General features: G+C 40.6%; 1 protein-coding gene across 3 annotated transcripts in view; it reads left to right on the top strand.

Annotated features, from left to right (window-relative positions):
• Positions 1–25,534, top strand: part of astn1 (astrotactin 1) — a 605,257-nt gene that overhangs the window by 125,240 nt on the left and 454,483 nt on the right. For all 3 annotated transcript variants that reach the window (XM_050074592.1, XM_050074591.1, XM_050074590.1), the window contains exons 3-5: positions 8,719–8,969; positions 9,388–9,530; positions 14,800–14,949. In XM_050074592.1, coding sequence (XP_049930549.1) covers positions 8,719–8,969; positions 9,388–9,530; positions 14,800–14,949 — 544 coding nt within the window. The remainder of the gene's footprint in view (positions 1–8,718; positions 8,970–9,387; positions 9,531–14,799; positions 14,950–25,534) is intronic.

Here is a 25,534-nt window from a genome sequence, read left to right as displayed (position 1 = left end):
ACTTGTCACTACGAGCAGCCCCTTTCACATCACATTAGTCATGTAAATTCTAGGGATGCACCAAAATGAAAATTTGTGGCCGAAGCCGAATATTATTAAAAGCTTGGCCGAATACCGAGTACCAAATACCGAATATCATTGTTTAGTTTTTCATTCGTTTTTGCAGATGAACACCCTCCAGATTAGTGTTGTCTCGGTACCAAAATTGGGACACACTGTGCGATACCAATGAAAATATCATGGTTCTGAGTAGTATCACAATACCACAGCGAAAATGAGGCAGATGTGCCTTTTGTCATTTATAAAAAGATAAATCACTTTTCTATAATACATCAATGATATTTCAATGGAATATATTACTTATTGACTTATTCATACTTCAAAAACAGCATCAATAAGTGATTAATATAGGGGGGATCAAAATAAAATAAATAAAATAAAAATCAACCAGCCACCCTCCTCCCCTGACAAGTCCCTTCATAAGTAATGAACAGTCCCTAAAGTGTGGTGAGGTTTGTGGACCGTTACTGCCAGAAAGAGTAATGTGAATGGCTCGTTTCTCCTCTGACACGTCACATACCTGTGTTTGGCTGGCTCAGCTGTTCAGGTACTTCTGGGCAGTCATGACACCAAGAAGAGGATATTATTGGAACAGACTTCTCCGCCACCGGTAGGCCGATGACCGCCGTATTTGACAGGAATACATTACTGTCTGTGTCTGTGACCCCCGTTCAACCCACAACCGGTGGGATTCACCTTTTGTTTCTGCTGCTGGTTGAAATCTGTAGGCTGCTTGCACAGCGTGCTGAATGATTTAAGCCTTTTTTGCTCGCTCCAAACTATTTTTAGTCGCAAATGCGGTGACGGACGGATCGCCACACTGCTGACATTTTACTCAGCCTGTCACGGCACGCCGTTTGATTGCGTTATCAAAACACGCCGCTATTATTCAGCCTTGCTTTTAACTTATTCCACTGAATACCGAATGTGTGTTTTTTTGCAATATTCGGCCGAATTATATTTGGTTACCGAATATTCGGTGCATCCCTAGTAAATTCAAAACTACTGATGGTGCAACTTCAGTATTAAGTGTGTTAATGAAAACATAACTCGTATGTAAATAGACTCAGCTTCATCTTGTTTATTGCATCTTAAAGGATGACTGAAGACCATATAACTGTGCACTCCCCAGGGTCAGTTCTCTGGATCTGGAGTCATATAATGTTTTATATTGTAGGTAACATACTACTGTACTTAGCGTACAGTCACTGCTTTATTTGAATAAAGGACTTCATCAGTGACTTTCAAAGTACTGAAAATCTAATCGTTCCAAACCAAATTACTCGGGTCTCCTTTTTGACCACTGTGCATGCAGATTTACTGCATAAGTGGCCCATATCATGGTGTCATTTGTTAATGTCCTTGACTATGCAGATTGAGCAAACAACTTATGCAAATAGGCCTCTACTTTCGCCAATTTAAATTAATGTGAGCAACTGAAACCCCTATTTTTATTCAGCCTCACAATTCCCAATATGTTTGAAAAGGGATTTTTTTTATGTAAATTACTGATTAAAATCCATTTTTCATTTCATCATTTCAGCTTATCTTTCCATAACTGTGCTTGTTTGACTGAAATGACACACGGTTTAATTCTAATTGTTTTTTTCTATCTGTTTTTCTAAATCAGTTTCACTTAAAGGGACAGTTCACCTGATTATCAAAACAACATTTTTTCCTCTAACTTGTAGTGCTATTTATTAATAAATGTGAGCTGACGAGTGTTGGAGATTTCAGCCACAGAGATGTCTGTCTTCTCTCCGATATAATGGAACTAGACCACATAGGACAGGGGCCAGAGTAAGTGTTTGGGAACTGAACACACTATTTATTAAAGTTTTGAAGTGAAATTCTTTTCCATTCTTGCTTTATATACGACTTCAGTTTACCAACAGTTTGGAGTCTCTGTTGTTTTTCCGCTTCAAAATCCATCATGTTCGATGGGAGGCAGGTCTGGACTGCAGGCAGGTCAGTCTAGTACCCGCACTCTTTTACCATGAAGCCACACTGTTGTAACACATGCAGATTGTGGCTTGGCATCATCTTGCTCGAATAAGTGGGGATGTCCCTGAAAAAGACATCGTCTGGATGGCAGCATATGTTGCTCCAAAACCTGTATGTACCTTTTAGCATTCATAATGTCTTTACAGATGTGAAAGCTACCCATGATGCCATGGGCACTAACACTCCCCCATACCATCACAGATAATTGCTTTTGAAACAATTTAAAATGTGGATTCATTAGACCACAGTACACTCTTCCACCTTGTGTCAGTCCATCTTAGATGAGCTCAGGCTCAGAGAAGTTGGTGGTGTTTCTGGATGTTTTTGACATATGGCTTTCACTTTGCATGGCAGAGTCTTGACATGCATTTCTACATGAAGCGACTTACTGTGTTTACCAAAGTGGAATGGTAAGTTTTTTCCAAAGTGTTGCCAAGCCTGTGCAGTTATGTCCTTTGTACAATCATGTTGGTTTTTAATGCACTGCAGTCTGAGCGGTCAGAGGTCACGGGCATTCAATATTGGTTTTCAGCCTTGTCCCTTATTTTTCTAGATTTTTTGTATCTTCTGATGATATTGTGGATCATGGATGTTGAAATCTCAAAAATCCTTGCAATTGATTAGAACAATTGTGAGGAACTTTTTTTTAAATCTGAACTATACCTGCCAAGATTATTGCTTGGCATTAATTGGTTACTTTTTTCATACCAATTTAGCCTTGTATCTGTCAAATCACATTAAAAAGGGAAAATAGGGGAACAATAGAAACATCTGTACACACCTGGCTGGAGGGAGCACCTACACAATTCTTTTGTTCTTATTTTAACTGTGATTCTCGGACTGAGAAGGATTCACTCTCTTTTTAAATCCTTCTCTCGTGGCAAATCCCTGCTGTCTTTCACTTTTTGTGCTGTCACCTTGACATTTTCATAACTCGTTTTGACATTTTCCAAATTGCACAATGTATCTGATTTTGATTTCGGTTCTCAGCTGGGTAGCATCAGATTAGGCACGAGGATGTGGTAAATTGCACATATTGTACATGTAACATGATGGGCCCAAATTACAACATGTCTGCGGGTTATCTCATCATTCCTGTCACTTTCTCTTAAATATCCCTTCCAGTAACCTTAAAAATGCAAAGAATGGGACTAGATTTAAAAAATCAGTTAAATAAAACTGCCCACAACTCTGCTCTATATGCCTTTATTCATGGTAGAGATATGGTCTGATATTCAAACTGACAATCGCTGTCTCTCTCCTGTTTTTCCACAGGCTGTGTGCTTTTGACTCGCCTTGACTTTGATCCATATCCTGCTTCCTGGCAAGATTCTCTGACACTGTTCTCGCCTTTTTTTCCGCTCCCTCTTTGACTCTCCCCCGCTTGCTGTCTCACTGTCTCTTTTTCTCTCAGTTTCCGTCTGATTCTGTCTCTGTCCCCCCTGCTAACCTGTCCTCAGGGCAGGCTCAACGCCCTTCATCTGTCCATCTTGTACACGCTCCTAATCCTCAACACCCTCAGGTGCTGGTGTGGATGCTGCCGCATCACTCAACCCTGCAAACCGTCTCATAATGCATTAAAATCAGTGAAAAGATGAGTAAAGTGAACACGGTCATGTGACCTGACCTAGTCATCTGGTATCAGTGCTTCCTAGAGTACATGTTTGAGCTGATATTCAAAGTTACAATCAACTTTATCTTCCATATTTCCACAGGCTTCAAGCAGAGCAGTTGTCCTCATGACTTTTTGCTTAAGCCAGAGAGACAAACAGTCTATCATACAAGTTTTAAACAAACTTGCAGCTTAGCCAAACTTATTTGGAAAAGAAAACAAGGCCGAACTTTTTATTGTAAACATCAGTCAGACTTTACAGACTGACTTACTGGAAACATCAGATTGGTCCATCAACCATGGGATCATCGTGTTTAACTAGTTATCTTTAAATGTTACAGTTACAGCTGAAAATGACAACAGAAATGAACAAGTTTGCTGATTTTACATGTCTCCGCAATTGAAATCAATTGCCACTTGTCTACCTAAAAATACCTGTCTAGGTTATCGTAGTGTCACATTGATTCGGTCTATAGGTAATGGTCTTTGGTTGTCAAAGAAACAACACACTTTCTGGCACACAGGTTTCCCATCTGCACAGCAGTCAGAGATTACATCTATCAGAGCAAGCAATGGAAATAACTCACTCCAATCACACTCCAAGAAATTTTCTATACATCCTTCATCTCAGACAGCTGATCCTGAGTCGGTCAAAAGAACTAACATCTGACTGTATAGTGACTGTATGCTCAGGTTAAGGCATCTAGTGGGACATGAATATCTGCCATCGTCTGATTTTACATCAGTATTTTAGTGCCCTTTGGCTTTGTCATACCCGGAATACACAGAAAACAAGACAAAGAAATGACAGATGTCAGTGTAGACACACCTACGGACTGAGCTCTCTTTGATCTCTCCATGCACCACGGCTTGTCATCTCCATGAGGTTGCCAAGCAACCAGTGGAGGTTCCAGGAAGTTACTGCACCCAGCCAAAACATAGTTCATCACATAACCCCTTCATTTAATCACAGCTTGTAATTTTAACACTTTGGTTTTTGTAAGGATTCAAGAAAGAAAAGTTTTTTCCCTGTTTCCAGCCTATGTGCTAAGATAGGGATGAGTGAGCAGTTGAATCATATGTTTCCATATCTGTGCTGAGTGGGTGAAGTTTAAACCAGAAGAAGGTGTGGCTTAAACAGTAAGACCTAAGCAGAAGTTGTTATTTTAAGACTGAAATTGATTTGTGTTGATCAGAAGTTGCTATATTTGTAACTGTATAGAGAACAATTTATAGAACAGCCTTGAAATCAAGCTTCAGATTATTTTTGAGTAGAGTAAGAGAATTATTTAGCTACCGCAGTTACAGTTGTCTTTCATTGACGTTTTGGACTGGTTTCCACTGAGTAATAAAGGTATGGTTGAGCTGTGTGTTTGTTTACGTCATGTCATTGAGGTGCGCACGCACCCTCTGGACAGTGTTGCCAAGTCCGCTTATTATAAGCGACTTTGGGCTTGTTGTTCTGTAAAGTCGCTTACAAATATTGGTAGTCGCGGGTGGCGGTTTTTTTGGGCTTGTTTCTAAAGCGTAGTTGCTTATTTGGGCTTGTTCCCAGCTCCATAATAAGCTGTCAAGCAGATATTTTCGATATGTTATTTAAACGTAGGATAGTTTGTCTTGCCTGTTCCCTCTGTCCCTCCCCTTTCCCCATACACACAGGAGACAGCAGAGTTTTTTTTCCCACCCGCATCCTGCTTCTAATTGGCTCTGACCCTGATGGCAACGAGTACTAGCCAATCAGAGGCAGAGCAGGGCAATGTGTTTTTTTCTGGTTAGGAAAACGTCAGTCCTGTAACTAAAAGAAAAAAGGAAGTTGAGTGCATAAAAAGCAATAATAAATAAAGAATTTGTGAATTCAGGATGATATTTTGTTCTGTTGATCTGTTTTCTAATGTTAATTAATGTTAAAAGGTGGTTTAACTCCCTCTTGTAGTCATTGTCCTCAAGCTCAGGGGGGAGAAAAATAAACTGTGTACTGTGGGTACAGTTTTGCAAAACTGCGCAGAGTTTATCTGTCCACATGGATGTAAATTGACAATCTGTACCCACGGTTTAAAATCCGTCCCCATGGATTGTAAAACCGTGCACACAGTTTATTTAATTTTTTCTCACCAGAACCTAGGGGGGCTCCGTAGAAAAAAATCGCTTGTTTTGAGCTTGTTTTCACAGGCCTGGTTGCTTATTTGTCTCGCGAGATCTGGCAACACTGCCTCTGGAGTTAGTTAATGAGGTGACAAGATTCAGGTGTGTGAGCGCGGCAGAGTAAAATGTTTTGCTGTCATGTTATGAGGAGTCGCCCTGTTTGAAAGTGCCGCTGAAGAGGATGACAGCCACACACACCCAGCCAAGCCACAGAATATCTGAGAGCGAAACCAGTTTGTTTGTTTTCGGATCTATTTTAGCTACAAAAAACTGAACTAATGGGAAGAGCCAGGACGGAGCTCGGAGCTCACCGGGAGCACGGCCAGAGCTGGCGGTGCCTGGACTGACTAACCAGCCTCTGAATGCACCTAGCCTGCGGACCTGGTAAACTGGCCTACCTGTATTATTTCTCGTGCCTGGCAAACCAGTCCGCTGTTCTGTTTTTTCCTCCATTTGTTTCCTTCAATGACACACTCCAGTCTGTGGAGCGAAGCCACAGAAAAAAGACATAGCGAACATATGCACGCGGGCATTTCATGAGAGAAGTTGTCAGTCTTGTCCAATGGTGGATTGGCCATCGGGACGCTGGGGATGAATCCCGATGGACGGTCACCAAGTGAGCCGGTGGGGCTGGCCCGGTGAGACTAGTGAATAGGTTCGTTCGAGATGAGCCAGGCCTGCACAGATTCGATCACCGGCGATCGACGCACAATGCATGCCGGTTAGTTTTGTGTCGACTTCATCCCGACTTGCTCTGACATATTACAAAAGTGGACGGCGATAAAGCTGCGAGAGCGAGGTGGCCACAGTTTTTAGAGCCAGGCGCTGCAGTTGCTCTCCACCGACTGCACCGCGTGGCTCTCACCTGATCTAACAGCTGATTGGTTCAGATGTGGACTCAACAAGATGACGTTTTAGATAAACTACTCATTTTTGTTGAATTGTAGAGATTTAGATTGTATTTGTCTGACCTGAGGGTTTATTCTGTGAACAGAAAACATGTGTGACTGATGGTGAAAACAAACTGATATATGGGTCTGATCACTTTTTTAATGAACTGACATCATTCCAGACAGGATGTTAGTGTGTCTGTGACTTCCTGCACGGACTGAAGGCTGCTGGAAACTGTCAGGAAACAGTCCGACTCCACCACAGCTTTTTGTCACCGCCCCCCGCTGCGGCCGCCTGCTCTCGTCTACTTTTCAGGCGAGGCGCAGTTCATCTCGAACGAGCCTAACGTCAAGTTAGTTGCTAGCTGTCAGTGCTACATGTTGTTTGTTTGCTGTGAGATGTTCAGAGGGAATGTAGGTGTCAATCTTGTGTTTTGATGCTTGAAGGAGGAGATAAGAGCGGCCTCCTCCAATACGAAAGAGGCTCTCGTTTTTCTTGAAATCTGATTGGCTCAGCCGCAGTCATCAGTCATTACTCATGGCAGACCAGAGACAGAAAACATGGATAAAGCCGGTAGAAAGGGTGGCGCAGAAAAAACTCGAATAAAATAACTTAAATCTTTACAAGAAGAGGCAGCAAAGTGCTCCAAAAATAACCGACCCGTTGGGCCACGGCGTTGGTTGACGGGCTGAGGCTGCTGGTATTGCTAACGACGGAGATGGAGCTGGGGCCGACAGTGCCATTATAGCAGGTGTATTAACGTTAGCTAACGTTCCTGTGTTTGTAATATGCAAGTTTGGCTTTGGCAAATTGCGTATTTCTTCTAGGTATCCTTTTTAAGAGGCCAACTAGCCTACTAGGTATTGCAATAAGTCATTATAATTTAAAGCTGTACTAAAAGAAAATATGTGCTTGCTTTTCTTCCTGTGGATGCACGCAGTTAACGTTAGGTGGTGCTCCCAGTCCCAAGGACAATGAAGCAAGCTGAGGGACAGACTAACCGTGATCAGGAGGAGGATGAGACCAGAAATATGACAGGTGTTACTTCTTATTTGCAGGTTATACGTTTTGTCATAAAGGCTATTTTGGTAATAGTTACGTTAGAGGTAATTTTGTGAGAGGTTTGTCTCTTTTGATTCGCCTGTTTGGTTTAACCATGGCAACTTTCTCGGTAGAGGAGATTTGCGGAAGTGATTTTGGGCGCAATTAGTTGCGCAAGCTTAAGAAGGAAGATTTGCTTGCATTAGCTCAGTATTGTGAGGTGGATATCACCCCAGAGACTAAAAAGCCAGAGATTGTGGAAACCCTCATTTTGGCGTTACATCTGCATGATCCCGTACAGGAGAGGGAGCGAGCAGAAAGGAAAAGAAAAGAGGAACTATAATCCCCCTATCCCTCCTAATATTGCTCAGTCCCTATATTTTTGGTACTTGGTAAACTTGTATTTTCTGAGTATTTGGCTCAAGCCTATGCTAAGCTAAGCTAATTGGTTGTTGGCTCTTGCTACACACAATATCTATCACACAGACATGAGGGTGGTATTAACCATCCAACTCTCAGGAAGCAAGTAAATACATGTAACTACTCCGACAAAAAACATGGGAACCACGCCTTTAACAGTCTGGGCATTAACCTCAGTACTTTTCAATGAGGATGTGGTCTATAGCTGCTGACCCTTACATTCCACATGGCCCGAAAGTAGAAATAAGTAAAAAGCTGTTTTCTGAATATTTCTTACTTTGTCTCAAGGTGAAATGACCACGCAGTAGCAGGAGAGCTGCTGTCATTCAGAAACACTGTAGGTGTTATGCACTAAATTGCATCTGCAACCTCTTTCAAATTGTGCTGTTGGCATCACGACTTTGACTTTGATCTGTATTCGACTTGGCAAGATTCTGTGAATCTGTTCTCCCCTTTGACTTTCTCTTCTCTCTCTGTCTGTCTGTTTTTTTTCTTTTCTCCCCCTTTTTTTTCTGTCCCTGCTCCAAATGCCACCCTCCTCCCCTCAGGGCGGGATGATCGCCCTTCTGCTGTCCATCCTGTGCCTGGTACTGATCCTCTACACCCGCAGGCGCTGGTGTAAACGTCGTCGTATCCCTCAGCCCCAAAAGAGCGCCAGCGCCGAGGCAGCTAATGAGATCCACTACATCCCCTCAGTGCTAATGGGAGGCCAGGCTCGGGAGAGCTTGAGGAACTCCAGGGGTCAGGGGCCAAACTCCAGCGGTACCCTCAGCATCCGGGAGACACCGATTTTGGATGGGTATAAGCAGGGTTTGGATGGAAGGGGGATGAATATAATCTGAAATGGTTAAACCCAAAAAAAAAAGAGCATGCAGTGGCTGAAAGTCAACAAATTGTGTTAGCAGAATGAAAAATATGTGGATGTTTTGTTAGTTCACATTTTACACTGGCAATGGGATGTAATAATTGTTTGGAATTTACTTCCTAGGAAGCAGCTGATATGATGCAACCTGCACACAGCACACTCATTTTTAAGTGCAGTAGTCTGCAATTAGTTTGGAGGATTAAGATTATAAAACGCCGTACCTTATCAGTACATCCTGTCACACTTTGAAATCTTGACTGCTTCATCAAGCATGTTAGCTGCTTGTGATATTTATTCTAATTTAGATAAATCAAGATAATGTAATGCTAATTGATTTCCACCTCACCCCCAGGTATGAGTACGACATTACCGACCTGCGTCACCATCTGCAGCGGGAGTGTATGAATGGTGGCGAGGAGTTTGCCAGCCAAGTCACCCGTACCCTGGACTCCCTCCAGGGCTGTAATGACAAGAATAATATGGACCTCACACCTGGTAAGATGACTGACTCACAAACAGCCAGGTCAGGAAACCAGTGAAAAGCGTTTTTTCAAGTCTTTGTATGTTCAGCTCTCAGTACTTTGTAGCCACTACTTGCATATTTTGGTTTGTACTTAAGATATCTGATTTATTTCACTGTTTCATGTTCGCTTTCAGCCATACACGAGTCTATTAAGTTACTGCTGATAAAAACCCAATATCTCCATATTATGCTGCTTCACAATAAAAGCTTTTACATAGCAAAGTAAAAGGGGACTTTAATTGTGAAAAATCTAGAGGAAATAAAATGTGTTCATCGCCAAATTACTGGAACCCCCCCCCGAAAATAATAACCCGTTTTTACTGCTCACCACCTTTTGTGTTATTCATCTGGGATATGCTGACAAAGAAATATCGCTAATAATGCATTGTCAGCATAAAGTTTGTTTAATCAACGTACTAGGGGAGGATACCGAGGGAGTTAAGTGCTTCTTATTTTTGTGCTTATAAAACTTTATAATCATTTTAAATTACAAGCTAACTAGATTCTTTGGCAGAGGCTTTCACTTATCTCATTGATAGCCTCATTTATTTTCCTCCTAAACAGCCATACATTTTTTAAATAAAGACAAAGTAATAAGACAGTATGTCAAAAGTTTACGTTTGCTGGTATTGAGGAAGACATAGGATGCAAATTGTTTTCCAAGCAGGGAACAGTATAATTACATTAACACAGTTGCAGTAATTTAGATAATCAGTGTGAAAACAAAGAGAAGTAATTGGATTTTTAATTAAATACCTTTAATATGTGTTATTTTCTCATATAGGTGGGAAGTAATCATTTAAATGAATGTAGACTAATGGGTAAAATTTGAGTTTCACAAATATGAAGGCTTCAAACACTTTGTCAATGTAGAACTTTTTTTTTTTTTTTTTTTTTTTTAAGAAAGGGACAGCAAATGAGGCACTTGTTCCACAGTTTTCATAACCAGTGTAAGAACATGAGTTGTGGGACTGACGCAGAGAGTATACCAGACATGAATATCAAACTACAAGTATTATTTCAAAGAGTTTATTCCTCACACTTGAAATAATCAAAAGGCTTATGTACCTGCCAAGAATTAGTTCTAGAAGATCCTATTTTTCATAATCAGTGGACGTTGGAGTGGAGCACCACTCCCATGAGAATTACTGTATGAAGTGGAGCAGGTTTGATGAAGGTATACCCGCTGAATTTCAATTAGCAGCAGATTCATTCACTGCGCGGATTTATCAAGAGATCGGCACTCTCACATGGTGTTCTTATAAAATCCAAACAGCCCCTCTCCAGGTGATGGAAGCCGAGTAATCCTGTGCATTATGCATTTAAAATGGTTAATGCAATGGACTAGAGAAAGGGGAAATGCAGACAGCAGGCCATGCATGGAATATTGAACAATATAAACAACAGCAGAGGTCACTCAGAAAATGGTGTTGGAAATTTGGACCGAAAGAACAGAGATTTCAGGAAATGTTTTTTGCCTGCCCTGACCTTACTTGTAAGAATAGTGGAATAGTTATGAATACGTAAACAGGTGAAAAAAATGCTTGTTGTCAATCTATATTGCTTAATTCTTTGTTGCATTGTTTGTCTTATTTAAAAGTTACAATACAGAGAATTGGGGGCATATAATTACATTACAAAGACTTGAAATATACTAATTGAATAATTACTCAGGTTTTTTTTTGTCATGGTTGGTAGGTTTTGTCTTAATTGCATTGCCTTTTCATTGTACCACTTTTTCAAGCTCCATTCTCCCTTAAGGTTGTGCATAAACATTTTCTGTAAGGAATCAGAGACAAACAAGACTGAGAGCCTGCAGCCATGCTAGCGGCTCTGTGAGGCTGCACAGAGGCACTTTGGTGCTTTGAGCTAAATGCTAATATCAACATGCTAACAAACTCACAATGGGTACGTCCCAAGTCCCTTAAAATTACTGCTAACCACCTAACCTAGCCACCTTACCTAACTGTTTAGTCCCTCCCACTTAGGAAAACATTTAAGGAGTTAGGAGTGAGGAGCGAGGATTGCTGATAAGAGACATGAGACGGCCTTACTCCGAAGCGTCACGTAAAGCGACGTCCTATTCTGGTGACGGCGGCAAAGCGTCACGTAAAGCGACGTCCTATTCTGGTGACGGCGGCACCTATGGGCGGCACAGCTGGATCTTCTGCATAACGGAGCCAGCGTTTGGCGTACATCCCAAGTCACATTATATTCGCTGATCAAAGCCGTAACAGCCACACATCACAGACAGTCTGCTGAACACCGCAACGGGTTGTGAATGAAATAAACTTAATTACAACATGACAGTCTTGCACGAAATATCATTAACGTTACTCTTTGTAGTCACGTAGGCATGTGAATTACAGCATTTCATTGCAAAGAATGCATGTAACGAGTACACTTGCGCTATTTTTCCGTCATCTCGTTCAAATGAGACAGACGAAGGGGGCAGGTATTTATACGTCATGGCCTCAAGCTGAAAAGGACTTCCTGTTAGGAACCTCTCGTGTTACCTTACTCATCGCACCTAACAGATCCCTCCTAACGCCTAATGCTAACTCCTTACTGGCAGGAATAAGAGACATGAGACGGCTTTAAAGATGGTGGAGCTCGAATGACTTCCGGTTCAAGTAAGGAGGTAGGAGTTAGCAGTATAAAATAAGAGACTTGGGACGTACCCAATGACAGTGCAAAAATGCTTGACCTAAGAAGGTATAATGTTTACCTTGTGCATCAACTTAGTTTACCTAGGCATTCTAGCTTTAGCATTAAAGACAACATTCAGCTGAGTCTGAGTTGGAATGTGGTTAGTTTGTTCAGCCAAATCACCGAAGTGGCTAAATTCATCCTGAGAGAAGTACTATGTGTACCAAGTCGCACTCGGATCCATCTATTGGCTGTCGAGACATTTGACTCACAGCCATGAATGTGGACCCTATCGTAGTGCTAGAGAAAAGGTCACCAGAAACCTTCTAGAGGGTCCCCCCGAAGTGGTGTTATTATGGATCCCACTGCTTTTCTCGGCAGGACACATCACAGGAAGTATCCGAGTGTTGTATTGGCAAGATGTCCACCGTAGGTGAGACAATGCAAAAGTATTGATTCCGACCAAAGCTGTGACACTTTTTCAGACATCATCACAGGAAGTTTAATGCATTACAAAACATATTTTATAAAATGTTCATGTATGTTTAGTGTAAAAATCTGAAGGTGGTCCAGAGGCTGAAGAGGCAGTCATTGCGGGTGAGAGGAGGACCAGGGCCTGTAGAGCATGATGGAGGATCCACAACCATGGGCATGGATTCAGCAGACCACCTTCCCTCGCTCTGGTTCTCATGATCTGCGGGACCTGCCTCTCCTTTCGCCCACTAAGACTACTTCCCCAGCCTCGGTGAAACGTCCATCATGCTCTGCGGGCCCTAGATCTCCTCATGCCTGTTATGACTGCTTTTCCAGCCCCAGTGAATCCTCCAGCATGTTCTGCGGGCCCTGGCTTTCCTCTCCCTGGCTACAACTGCCTCTCCAGCCCCGGTAAAACCTCCAGCATGGTCTGTTGGCCCTAGCTCTCCTCTCACCGGCTGTGAATGCCTCCCTAGCCCCTGTAATCCTCCAGCTTGCACCATGGACCCCGGCTCGACTCTGAGCTGCCTGGTTCTATTTCACAGCCCCTAAGCAGCCTTCACCAAGCCCCACTGACACAGGCCTTGCTCTGTTCCTCTGCCAGAGAACTGGAGGGAGGGTGAAAGGCTCAGAAAAAAAAAAAAAAAAACGTTTCGTGCTCTAACCAATCACAGCACGCTAGGGCAGGACTTGCTAAGAAAAATAGTGGGATCTATAATAACACCCAGAAGTGAGGTTCCCTGACGCTCACGTTCCTAGCTGAGAAATTTTCTTGTTGTGTGTCACGGCTAAAATAAATGCTTTGTTTATTGACTTAAAAAATAAAACCTGGTTATTACATCAAGTGCAGGTGATGCAAGCCTGTTGAAGCTAGCATTAATGTTACCCCTGTAAAACCAAGTGGAACAGATTGTAATATACTGTAATATGGTCTCTGGAGTAGAACTAAAAACACAAACCATGTTGTAAATGCTAATGTTTGATTATAATAAATTGTATGTACCTAAAATGATATTGCCTCAAAATGTACATGCATTTTAGGTACATACAATTTATTATATAGCCACAAGCGCACGTTGGCTTGCATACTGCAAAATCAGACCGGATGTAGTAGAACATACTGCATTTCACATACTATGTATTGGGATATATTAAATCTTTCTACTATGGGTATTGGAAAGCAAAGATATTTTCTACTCTTTTTTTTTTTTACTCCTTCCTGCTCAGGATAAAAATGTATTTCATTAACAATCATAAAGTAACCAAATACAACAAGCTGATCTTCACCACTGCAACTACTGATCATATTAAATGCTCACATTAAGTTGCTTCCTTCTCCTTTTTTCCCCCCACACACTAATGCCAGAGCACTTTGCTCAGCCTGTTGCTCCCGCAACCTGGCCTCGGAAAAGTTAATGAAAATGGATGGATGGATGGACAGACTAATGTTAGATACAAACGTCTTTAGATAGGACTGAAGATAAGGTCATGTCTGCCCAGCTGTACGAAAACATTTCCCTTTTTGTGCAGCTTTCTTGGAATTTTATTTTACTTGTATCGGAGGATATGTTACCGTCTTATTCTGAATGAAAAAGAGTTTAATTAACAGCTAAAGTCGGAACCTTCTCAAACCAATAGGAATCATTCTTGGGGGACAATTTCATTAGAATCCACATAATAGTTGTACAAATATTTCAGTCTGGATGAAAGTGGTTTCATTTCAAAAATCTTGTTCTATAATATATTTTTTATTGTTTTCCTGGAACTTCTTCTCTTAATATTTACCAAAATAGATAATTTCATCCTCTGAGACTTAAATGCGTTCTGTATATTCCCTTAATGAGTTTTAATTTCATGCCAGCTTTTCTCACTCTTTAATTTTGGCTGTTTGACTTCTCCCCCAGTAAACAACATGCTGGATGTGTTTCTCTTAGCATTACTATACTTAATGCTTGCTACATTGTGGTTTTAAAACCTTCAACATGCAGCCAAGAATAACACGTTTTTTTTTCTCCCAGTGGCTGTTTCTCATTTTACAGAGAAAGCTTTTAGTTGGTTCCTCTGCCTCTCCTAGCTTTTATTTCCCAGTGTTTGTAATTATGTCCCACTTCTCCGCAGTGAGTGACAACACCAAGCTGGCCCTAATGAACAAATACAAGGACAACATCATTGCCACGAGTCCCATTGACAGCAACCACCAGCAGAACACCCTGCTGCCACACAATACCTCCACCAGCCAACGCAAACGTCTCTCCAGCAACACCCGTGGTGAGTCACTCTTTCCCATACATCCACCCTTTGACAGAAAAAGAAGAAAATAGATCACTTTAAACGCCATCACTCCACGAGTCTACCCACCAGCAGCAGCAGCACAGGAGAACATTGTTATATTTTTATATACAGTACAGACACTGTGATTGTCGGGTGAAAGCCTGGTGACTTCAGCTTCAAAGATTTACCCCAAGTTAATTACTGTTAATTTTACAGGCCATTTTATTTTATGAAAGACATTCAAATTCAATTAAAAAGAAAGAAAATTATAAAACACAACAGACCTTAAAGTCAAACTGAAATTTGAATTCTCCTCAGCTTTTGCATAAGGAAATACTGTTAACTATAATGGCATAAGGCTTTGCATTTTTCTAAAAAGGATAAAACAGTTGCTGGTCATATAAAAGTATTTAATGCCTTGTCTACACAGGAGGCGTTCCGTAAGCAGCACGTTAGCAGAGCAGCAGCTTTAGTGATACTTCATTGTACACACAGGATGAGTTTAGGCTCAATATTGACTGTGAGCCACCTGCATTTTTGCAGTGCTCAGAGCACAACAATCACTGTATGCACATAAAACTAAAGAAAGTAGATGTCAAGCTTAAATATACACTTTATTATTTTTAATCAATACAGCTGCTGTTATGCAGACTTTGTAGACAGCTGTATTGATTGACAGAGAGAGGCATATCTGTTCCTCAAGATGAGAGATGGACGACTGAGAAATGTGGTTGGACTGCCTCCTGCATAGACACACAGTAAGTCCTGAGCCTCTGGGTGGGCATTTTCCAGAGCTGGACGAATCATATTGTTGGGTTTATATTTCAACCAGAGGTGTTAACACTGTCACTACATATTATTGTTATTATTATTTTTTGTAGATCCTATTTTATTGTTTGAATACCTGATAAGTCATTGGCAGGCAGTGTTTAGGGATGCACCGATTTATCAGCTGAACATCAGTACAGGCCGATATTTGCCTTGTTGACTGCCATTGGCATATTAGCAAAAAAAGATGACATTCACCGATGGCAGCTGCCGCTGTTTTTCTGTTGTGTCACATCAATTTTGCGCAGGCTGTAAAGCAGGGTATGGGAGTAACAGTGTCACATCTTCCCGGAGACAATAGAAAATGTGTTTGAGACAAACAGAGATCTTCACTGGGACGCCTTTGGGACGGAAAGTAGGGATGCACCGAATATTTGGTAACCGAATATATTCGGCCGAATATTGCAAAAAAACACACATTCGGTATTCGGTGGAATAAGTTAAAAGCAAGGCCGAATAATAGCAGCGTGTTTTGATAACGCAATCAAACAGTGTGCCTTAACGGGTGGAGTAAAATGTCAGCAGTGTGGCGATCCGCCCGTCACGGCACTCGCATTTGCGACTAAAAATAGTTTTGAGCGAGCAAAATAGGCTTAAATCATTCAGCACGCTGTGCGAGCAGCCTACAGATTTCAACCAGCAGCAGAAACGAAAGGCGAATCCCATCGGTTGTGGGTTGAACGGAGGTCACAGACACAGACAGTAAGTAATGTATTCCTGTCAAATACGGCGGCCATCGGCTTACCGGGCGATGGAGAAGTCGGCTCCAATAATATCCTCTTCTTGGCGTCATGACTGCCCAGAAGTACCTGANCTCAGAACCATGATATTTTCACTGGTATCGTACAGTGGGTCCCAATTTTGGTACCGTGACAACACTAATCTGGAGGGGGTTCATATGCAAAAACTAATGAAAAACTAAACAACGATATTCGGTGTTCAGTACTCGGCCAAGCGTTTAATATGCTTCGGCTTCGGCCACAAATTTTCATTTTGGTGCATCCCTAATGGAAAGATGTTGTGAACTCACTATGGACGCATCAGGGCCACACCCTGTTGTTTCTCTGATAATGCAACATTGTAAACAACAAATCCGTGCTAAAATTGGCAGTAAGAGAACTAGGTAATGTTAGCTGTTAGCAACTGATTGCCTGAATTAACAGTTAGGCCTCGCAGAGGTTCCATAATGTAATGATGCATTTAAGCTCGATTCAGTAAAACTGAGTATTGGGCAAAGGTACAGTATAATGTGATCGTGATATGTTTAAATTGAATCTTGTGAAGATCTTTTTTTTTTTTATGTTTTCACAGCAATGTAAAAATACATATTTAAAAAGAGAAAATTATGGTTTATTATATGTAATAGAATAGCCTTTGAAGCACTAATTTTTTGATGTTTTTCATATAAAGGGAGGTTATATTAAAGGTTGTTTCATAAATTTGTACATTTTAATTTGTGCTCATTCAAAGAAAACTTTAATGACTTTTAGAGCTCAACAGTTAAGTTTAATTTTTAAACTGAAAATGCTTTTTTGGTGCAAGGGGAATAAACAATAACAACAAAAACATAATAAACAACAACAAAACAGACTAGACTATCAGACAAATTGTTATTTTATACATCAGTATATTACTCCAGAATTTCTACTAGTGATAGTAGACTTTTTTTCATGGGTCCAGATTTGGTTATTGCAAGTTGCTTTACTTTTGACCAGATTCTCAAAGCATGGCACAAGTTAACATATACTGTCACAGAGGAGCTACACGAGAGCTGAAATCACAGGCGGCAAACAATGGGTAACAACGTTGGCCACCAACTGGTTCAAACCCTAAAGGAAGCCTGCCTGTTAGGCTGTTTTGAATGTAATTATCTAACAATTATTTTTAGTGCATAGCTACACACGTTATTCCAATCAATAACGGTATTGACACTGCTGGTCAGTACTAAAAACACTCACACCTAATGGAGAACACCACCATGGTGACATGCTGATTTAAATTTCAGTTTGACTTTCAGGTACAAATGCTGCCTCATGGAAACCCTGACATCTGATTCCTACTTAATCCAAGTTTCTTTGCCCAGCATCATTGAAAATCTACTCAAACACTGTGGCACACTCAAAAATAAATTGTTGCAACTGTGAAAATATTTTCATAAAAAAGAGGCATGAGGCGGAGGTATTAGGTGTTCAACCTGCAGCAGCATCATGATCAATGCCCAGCTGCACATATCTTTTATCTACAAAAGTTTATCTCTCACAGCTCCATAGCAGGCAAGAAATCACGGAGAGACAGTGAATACCACCACACAGGGTTAGTCACTGACAACATCATGAATGCCCTTTGGAAAACTCCCAAGGACCCTGAGACATTTACAACTCATTGGACAATTATTGTATTAATAATACATAAAAGAATGCAAGGCTTTGTTAGCGGAAAAAACAGGATACCTCAGGTCTTTGCAGGACACTGAGGGTAAACCCAGAATTATAATCCATGTCATCCTGAGAGATGAATGCCTTTCGAATAATGAATGAATCAATGGCACTGTTTAGAGTGACTGTGGTGTGAATGTGAAACCTCAAACATATACATCTCTTTGTTCATTGTGGTCTTTTTGCTAACATAAATCAAACTATTTCTTTCCATATTCCCCCTGATATCAATGTTTATTTGTACTCACCACTGTCATCGTCATGATCTCCCAACTCTTCTCATGTTCACCTCTGCCTGTCCAAGCTGTGAGTTGAGTAGAGTGTAGGAGTTGAGCTATATGACCAGAGATTGCGGAAAACAGGAAATGAAAAGAGAGAGAGGTTACAGCTGATGAAACGGAGAGACATTATCCCATTATGATAAACAAGAGGAAAAAAAGGCAGCGACATTTTCAAAATGTCATTTTGGAAATTTTCCGTTGACCTCAGACCATAATTCACTTTCCTCCACACTTGGCTGCACAGATACTTTATTCTCAGCCCAATTAAAAACAATTCTGTGGTGTTAGTCACTGCGGAGAAGCTTCAGAAATAAACTTTATGTCTAGCAAAGAGTACGTAGTGCACAGTAAATCAGAGGTCTTCTCCAAAATGTCAGGAAGGACTGTGATTGTAAAGCTGCGACACAGGCAAGGAAGCGAGGTATCCATCTGCATGTCCCAGCCATATCCCATGCATTTCTTCAAGCAATGATTCATTCTAGGTATGTTTCATTCATGACTGGTGGAAACCCAACATGGCTCTTGGGACATTTTAGTTTCTTGATTCAGGTGGAAGCAGATTTTCTTTCTGTCTGACCTTCACTCGTTTCAGTGCACACCTGCAGCCACCACGGCTTTCCAGCTATGAGAGCTCAAATCAGAGAAACAGAGAGGAGGAAAACAACATTCAAGCAAACCCTTTTATCAATAATAGAGGGTGAGAACAAAGAGTGAATGCCCCAAACACCCAGCAGAAAGCAACACTAGGCACTGCTGGCAGCTCCAAATGGCGGTGTTGGAATATTAAAAACTTCACTGCCCAGAAATGCTGTAACATGGTTTCAGTCAGCTGCAAGCAACACAGCAATGTTAATCTTCCCAGTTACTCTGTGAGTCTTTATACCAAAGCGATGAAAGAGTCAAAAAGTCTAAGGCTGTGTTCAGACATTATTCCTGCATACCCCACCCCCCTCTTCATTCATTTTAATGAGATCACTGTGTTGGCACAGCAGGGGTCCACACAAAAACATAGGGTCATCTGGCAATGTCATTTGGTTACGTGCTGCATTGGCCAATCAAATTTTTGCAAGCACACATATCTAGTGATTACTTTGGAATATGAATGATGTAATTCTTGTGTTTGCCCTTGCTTTCAATACTGTAAAATACTGCATTATAATATTAATGGAGAGGGAAAGAATTTATGATTTGATTTATTCCAAGTTTCAGTATGTATACATTTTCTGACAACAGCCCCTTGTGGCCCTGCACATTAAGATTGTCTCTTTGAAGCGAAGCCTGACATAGTATGAAGTTGTTATGGTGCTGCAAATCCTCTTGAGGAGATCAGGACGGGTGGTTGTGGTATTGAAAGCATCAACCTCGGAGCCCTTTGTTCACATGGTGTATACCAACAGTAAACATTGGTTTCTTATAACAAATACTGTAGTTTTAGTTTCCTAAACCTAAGCAAACCTTAATCATTTAAGTGTCGGATAAAAACCATGAGTCATAGTCATAACAGTGATATGCATTGTAAAAGAGACTGGCAAACACTGAAACTCAGTGATGTATTTTATAAAGGACAAATTAAACTGTTTTCTTTACCTTTTGCTTGATCCGGTCTGTAAACAAGTCTCAGTGAAAGACAAGTCTTGTTATTACCAGTTTTCACATTGTTGAAATCAGCTAAATATTCATCCATGACAATGCAAATCTTCTAGATAACAATAACCCATGATTTTTGTACTCTAACACATCACATTTTTCCTGGCACTCCTCTCTCCTACTCTGTGACGTTTCCAACATCAACAACAAGTCAACCTTTTGCGAGATTTTAGACTTCTCCTTGTGCAAAACTAAACAAACTGTATCAAGCGTAACGTTAAAAAGAACGTTTATTTTCTCTATTGGGTCCTTTCCACACTTACAATTACAGTGGGAGCTTGTCAGTAGCAGAAACAAGCACTTTAAATGACTGTACCTTGACGGTGCCAAATGCCCTGAGTGGTTACATTTCAACCTGTTTTCGCAGCTGCTGGCTATGAACCTCTCACTCAATACTGGACCAATTTCAAAAATTGTTGTCTCTTAGATACAAAAATAGGGGAACATAGGGTCCAGGTTGAAGATTACAGAAGTTTCCCTTTAGCGCATGACTCTTTAAAGTCAAAGGCCTACTAATGCAGATGGGCCACCACTGGAATTTAACTAAAAAATCTATCTCAATTAAGGATGGTCACACAAGTGCTCAAAATGGCAAAATTTGTCTCAAAGGGGCCAAGTAAGCGTGATGATTTCAACACACTAATTTATGTGGCTGGTTGCTGACCAATAGCAAACTGCTCTTTATAGCAACAGAGCCAGAGAGTCTTAAACTGAAGAGGTAACCAAGCGAGCAAGTACAAGCTAGCAAGCTTGTCAGTGCAGAGACGTATTGTGGCTGACTTACGCTAACATGCTCTGCCTGTCAGGCATATCAGCAGTCACCCTATCAGCTATACTAATTCACCTACTAGCCCTTGAAGTATGTCTCTATGTAGTCAAGCGTCCATTCAATTTCAATTCAATTCTATTTATAAAGCTCCCCAAAAAAACCCTTTAACACCACCGATTTCTTGAAAATGCACAAATTATTTTTTTTGCTCCATTTCCTGGTGTGACCAGGGTGGTGGTGGTAGTAGTAGTAGTAGTAGTAGTAGTAGTGGGGATGCTATTGCAGCCAATGCTTTATGTTTAGGTAATAGGGACAAAAATTAAGTAGGTCTGGGGGTCTTGGACCTTTTGATATCCATCCATTGAATACTGGGCTCAAACAATGGCTAACTGGTCAGTTCAGACCAGTTTGGTTACAGGGGGTCCAGGTATTTAGTGATTTTTGTAGGCCAAATACAAATCACTTCCATCAAGTAATGGCACAGATCCCATCTTTGCATCCCAGAAGTAACTTGAAAGTGTATCTGTGCCAAAAGCTTTTTGTTGTATTTCTCAAGTAGTCCTTTTCTTGTCTGTTTTTTTTTATCTCTCTTTCTATGACTGCATCTGTGAGAGTTTGAACCAACCCTTGGCCTGCTGTGTCCTCTCCAAGCCAGCCAACCCACCGACACTACAGCTCCACACTCAGAAATTCATTAATCTTGTTACATTTTCTTTATGTTGACTGCAAGAATGCAGAGTATGATAGCAGGAAGTAACAGAGAAAAGAAATCCCCGCACACTCATTATATCTGTCGTATCAGATGTATCAGCTTGGTATATGAAAATAGATGGGTTTGCTTCCTAATGCACTCAACTAACTGACACACACACACACACACACACACACACACACACACACACACACACACACACACACACCAATTTTGAAATTTCAGTGCTTCCAGGTACAGGTTAGTGTTCTCCAAAGCCAGCTGCATCGAAATGAGGCTGTCTAAGCAGGCAATTAGATCTGCTCGACGCAGTTTTTTGAGTCGCTGTTGTTGGTGTTTCCAGTCAACTATTTTCATCTTTGTCATAAAATATGCACAGACAGAGCTATTGTTGCCCTCGGTGGACAACTTCTGTGCATGTTTGAGGAGGAGGCAGGTAAGGTAATGACGCTTTCCCTTTTTGCTGAAGATGCCCAAGTGCCTCTCTTAACTCTATATGTCAGCACATTTAATGGACTTCTGTGTTACTTCAAAAGCAACTGAAAGTACTAAAGATGCCAAATGGGAGAAAGCAATGTCAGATGGAGCAAAGGGAGCGAAGGGAGAGAAAGGAGTGGTCCCAGGCCTGTAGGCCCCATCAGTATTTCATGATTATTACTGCTGAGCAGGTGTATAATTTATTCCTAATTAGTTTTGGACCATACAATGTAATGATGATGATGATGTCTAAATTAGTGGATAAGGTTAATGTTGAGTTATTGTACTTCTGCATACATAACAAAGGCCGCCTCATCTTAAACCCCATTTGGACAGGATTTATTCCTCTGGGCGAGTTGGGATGATTTTAACACTACCTGCACTGGTCATTGATTTTAATACGTGGGTAGTCATTTACCCACACTCCAGTAACAATTACAGTTGCAATTACTACAGATTTGTGTGAATGCGCTTGTCCTCCTGTCATTTAAAGACCCGTATTTTAAAGAGGATATCTGTAAGAGGAGCCACTTTTTGCCTTTTTTCATAGCTCAGTGCGAAATTAGACTTCTGTGTTAAAATGACGTCAAAAAAGGTTTTGCAAATGTGATTGATGGAAACATGTTAACACCAACATGTGGGCCTATTTGGGGACCAGTGTGACAACAGAAAAAAAAAGTACACCCCCCTTAAAGCTAATCAAATGGGCAGCTATGATGTATTTGTATTCTCTTTGGAGCCCTTTTTTTAAGGCCGTATTTGTTCACATTTGGCAAATCTGCACTATAAAAAGCATGCTGAATTAGCTATTAGAAGTTCCTGGTGCAGTGTAGCCATAGATGCACAGACAACTATCACTAGGTCAGTTTTGATACTGAGGAGAAGTTAAAAACATGAGGATTCTCAGACAAGTTCTTATGTGTCTTCTTCTATAATTTCTAAATGGATTTATGGACATTTATTTGTGATGGACAACAACATTTATGATATTCTCAGAAACTATAAGTTGCACTGAATGATATCAGTGTGTATTTCATGTCTATGTGTTAACATATGGTTAACTCTTCTGCTCCCCCTGTGGAGGGTTTTTGGTGTCTCTTTTGGCTTTGCCCTGCCCCTACAGACCATCTCCTGGAATTCCCAAGGGTTAAAGTGCCGCCGAGAGCAATGAGCTAAAATGCCAAAGAGTACTATGCTCTGAGTGATTGTGGTTCAGCTTCTGAGGAAGATGGTTATTATTGTCATTGTAGGTATTTCATAGTATGCAAATGCCGCCAACAAGCACAGTCTATAGTTTTCTTTACAGCGCTAATTTTGACCTGTTATAGCAGTTAAAGTACAGGTGTAATCAGTTACAGTAACAATGGCTCCGTGATTATTCCCATTAAACCATTAACACCAGGGCCCTGAAACTGGTAAACCTAACTGGACTGCAGCTGGCATCAATGTAAGTAGTTACACCTCTGGTTTTATTGATATCAAGTCAAAATGTGTGTTATTTCCCAGGGTAACATTCGGAATGTTACCTTTTGGAATGTTGTGCAATTGACTTATGTTATTTCCAATCTCAAATACTTCCAGTGTGTGGATTTAAATTAGAAACCTTTCATACAACAACTATAATACTTTTGCTGCTTTAAAATGCAGGTCAATTCCGTAAAGTCTGTTGCAGTGTTGTTTCATTTCATCTTAACATTCACATCTGTTTGTTATTGCAGTTGTTGTTGTCTTTAGTTATTTCCTTAATTATATATCATTACTCCACTGGAAATACAACATTTACTCCCACTGCATTTGTTCCATATTATTTAACATCAAAGTCAATGCAATAATAGAGTAATTAGAGAATATGATCCGCTGACACAGTATAAGGAGAATGACTTACCTTCTCTCTGAAACGAAGCAACAAGTACCATCTGTTGTCGATGCTAACAAACCTTGAAACTCGTCTTTCATCCTCTGTAGTTGGTCCTCTCACTTCTGTGTAGGTTCTCTTTTCCATTCTTCCCTCTTTTGTCTCCTGACAAAAGTCTGTGTTGTTGTTTGGTATTGAAGTTAGAATTCTCCTCTTTTCTTTTATTATGTTTTATATTTTTAATTATTCTTTTATATTTTGGGTTCATTATTTCTACCATATCAAACTCCCTGCTGTAATATTATTGGCATGACAACAATCACCCAAAATATTGTCTAGTCTTCAACCTCTAAAGCGGAGACAATGGTTTCTCCTTGCAAAGTTCCCACACCAGCAATTAAATTTTGCAGATATTTTGCAAATATTTGCAAACTTTTATGGTCCTGCAATAACGTCTACAGTTACTGTGAAGGAGAAGATCTGGGAGTGTGGCAGTGTGTCAAAATATCATCATGTTTTTGTGAGTTACAAATTATAGAAATGTATTTTGACTGATATGTCCTGGATTTACATAATATATACAAGGTGTGTACTTGCAGCATTCCATGCCTCTGGCAGGCGTCTTCTAGGAGACGGTGTAAGTGAAGCATCACTGTTTCCAGATCCCCCCCTTGCTGTCAACCTCATCACAAGCATAGTTGTTTGTTGCTGAGATGGAAAAAAAAATATTGTCACATATTGTACCATAGAATCTTTTCACACTCCCAATAGTTAATTAAAACAAAGACTGAAGAAAGCTGCCAAATCATTATTGTAAGCTCTTTGAGGAAAATACTTTCCCCCTTGGTTTTAGATTGATTCTTTTGCCGCTCAGATGTTCACCGATTTCTTTAAACCTAAGATGTACTGTTCATAAACACAGGTGGTAGGCTTGACTAAAATATTTGTAGCCAAAGGTATTTTCTGGTACACCAAAACTAAAAAATAAGCCACAGCTTTAAACCTGTTCATGACAAGTTAGAATTCAAGGATCATCACTTGTCATTTGTATTTGTTATAATACCCAAACCCATTGTTAATACCGTTATAATTTCCACTCACTGTGTAATGTGATGCTTCTACAGTGCACTGCAGGCAGGTAATTGATGTATCAACAATACTGCTGTCTGTATAACTAGATCGTATTCTTGGTGGACCTTTTCATATAGAGCCCAGCAAGTGTCATTGAGGGGAAAAAAGATGAACATTACTTCTACTGCTTCTTAACAAAGTGAAACAATAGATATCTTACTATATCTTACTATATAATGATGAAAACTCTGTCTGTGGCTGTGTCTGTTCCAAGTTTTTCTCCTCACTGACTTGGTCAATCCATGTGAAAGTGGTAGAGGGTCATGGGAGGATGCGAATGAAGCAATATTACATCAATTGGCCAAAGGGGGGCGCTATAGCAACTGATTAAAATTGCAAACTTTGAATGGGCATATCTCATGCCCTGTATGTCGTACAGACATGAAACTTTGCACAGAGATGCCTCTCCTCATGAGGAACAAATTTGCCTCAAGAACCCATAACTTC

This window comes from Epinephelus moara, chromosome 21, assembly GCF_006386435.1.
Source record: "Epinephelus moara isolate mb chromosome 21, YSFRI_EMoa_1.0, whole genome shotgun sequence".
Classification (NCBI taxonomy): Eukaryota; Metazoa; Chordata; class Actinopteri; order Perciformes; family Serranidae; genus Epinephelus; species Epinephelus moara.
Note: the sequence above shows the minus strand (reverse complement) of the source record. Positions and strands in the feature narration are given on the sequence as shown.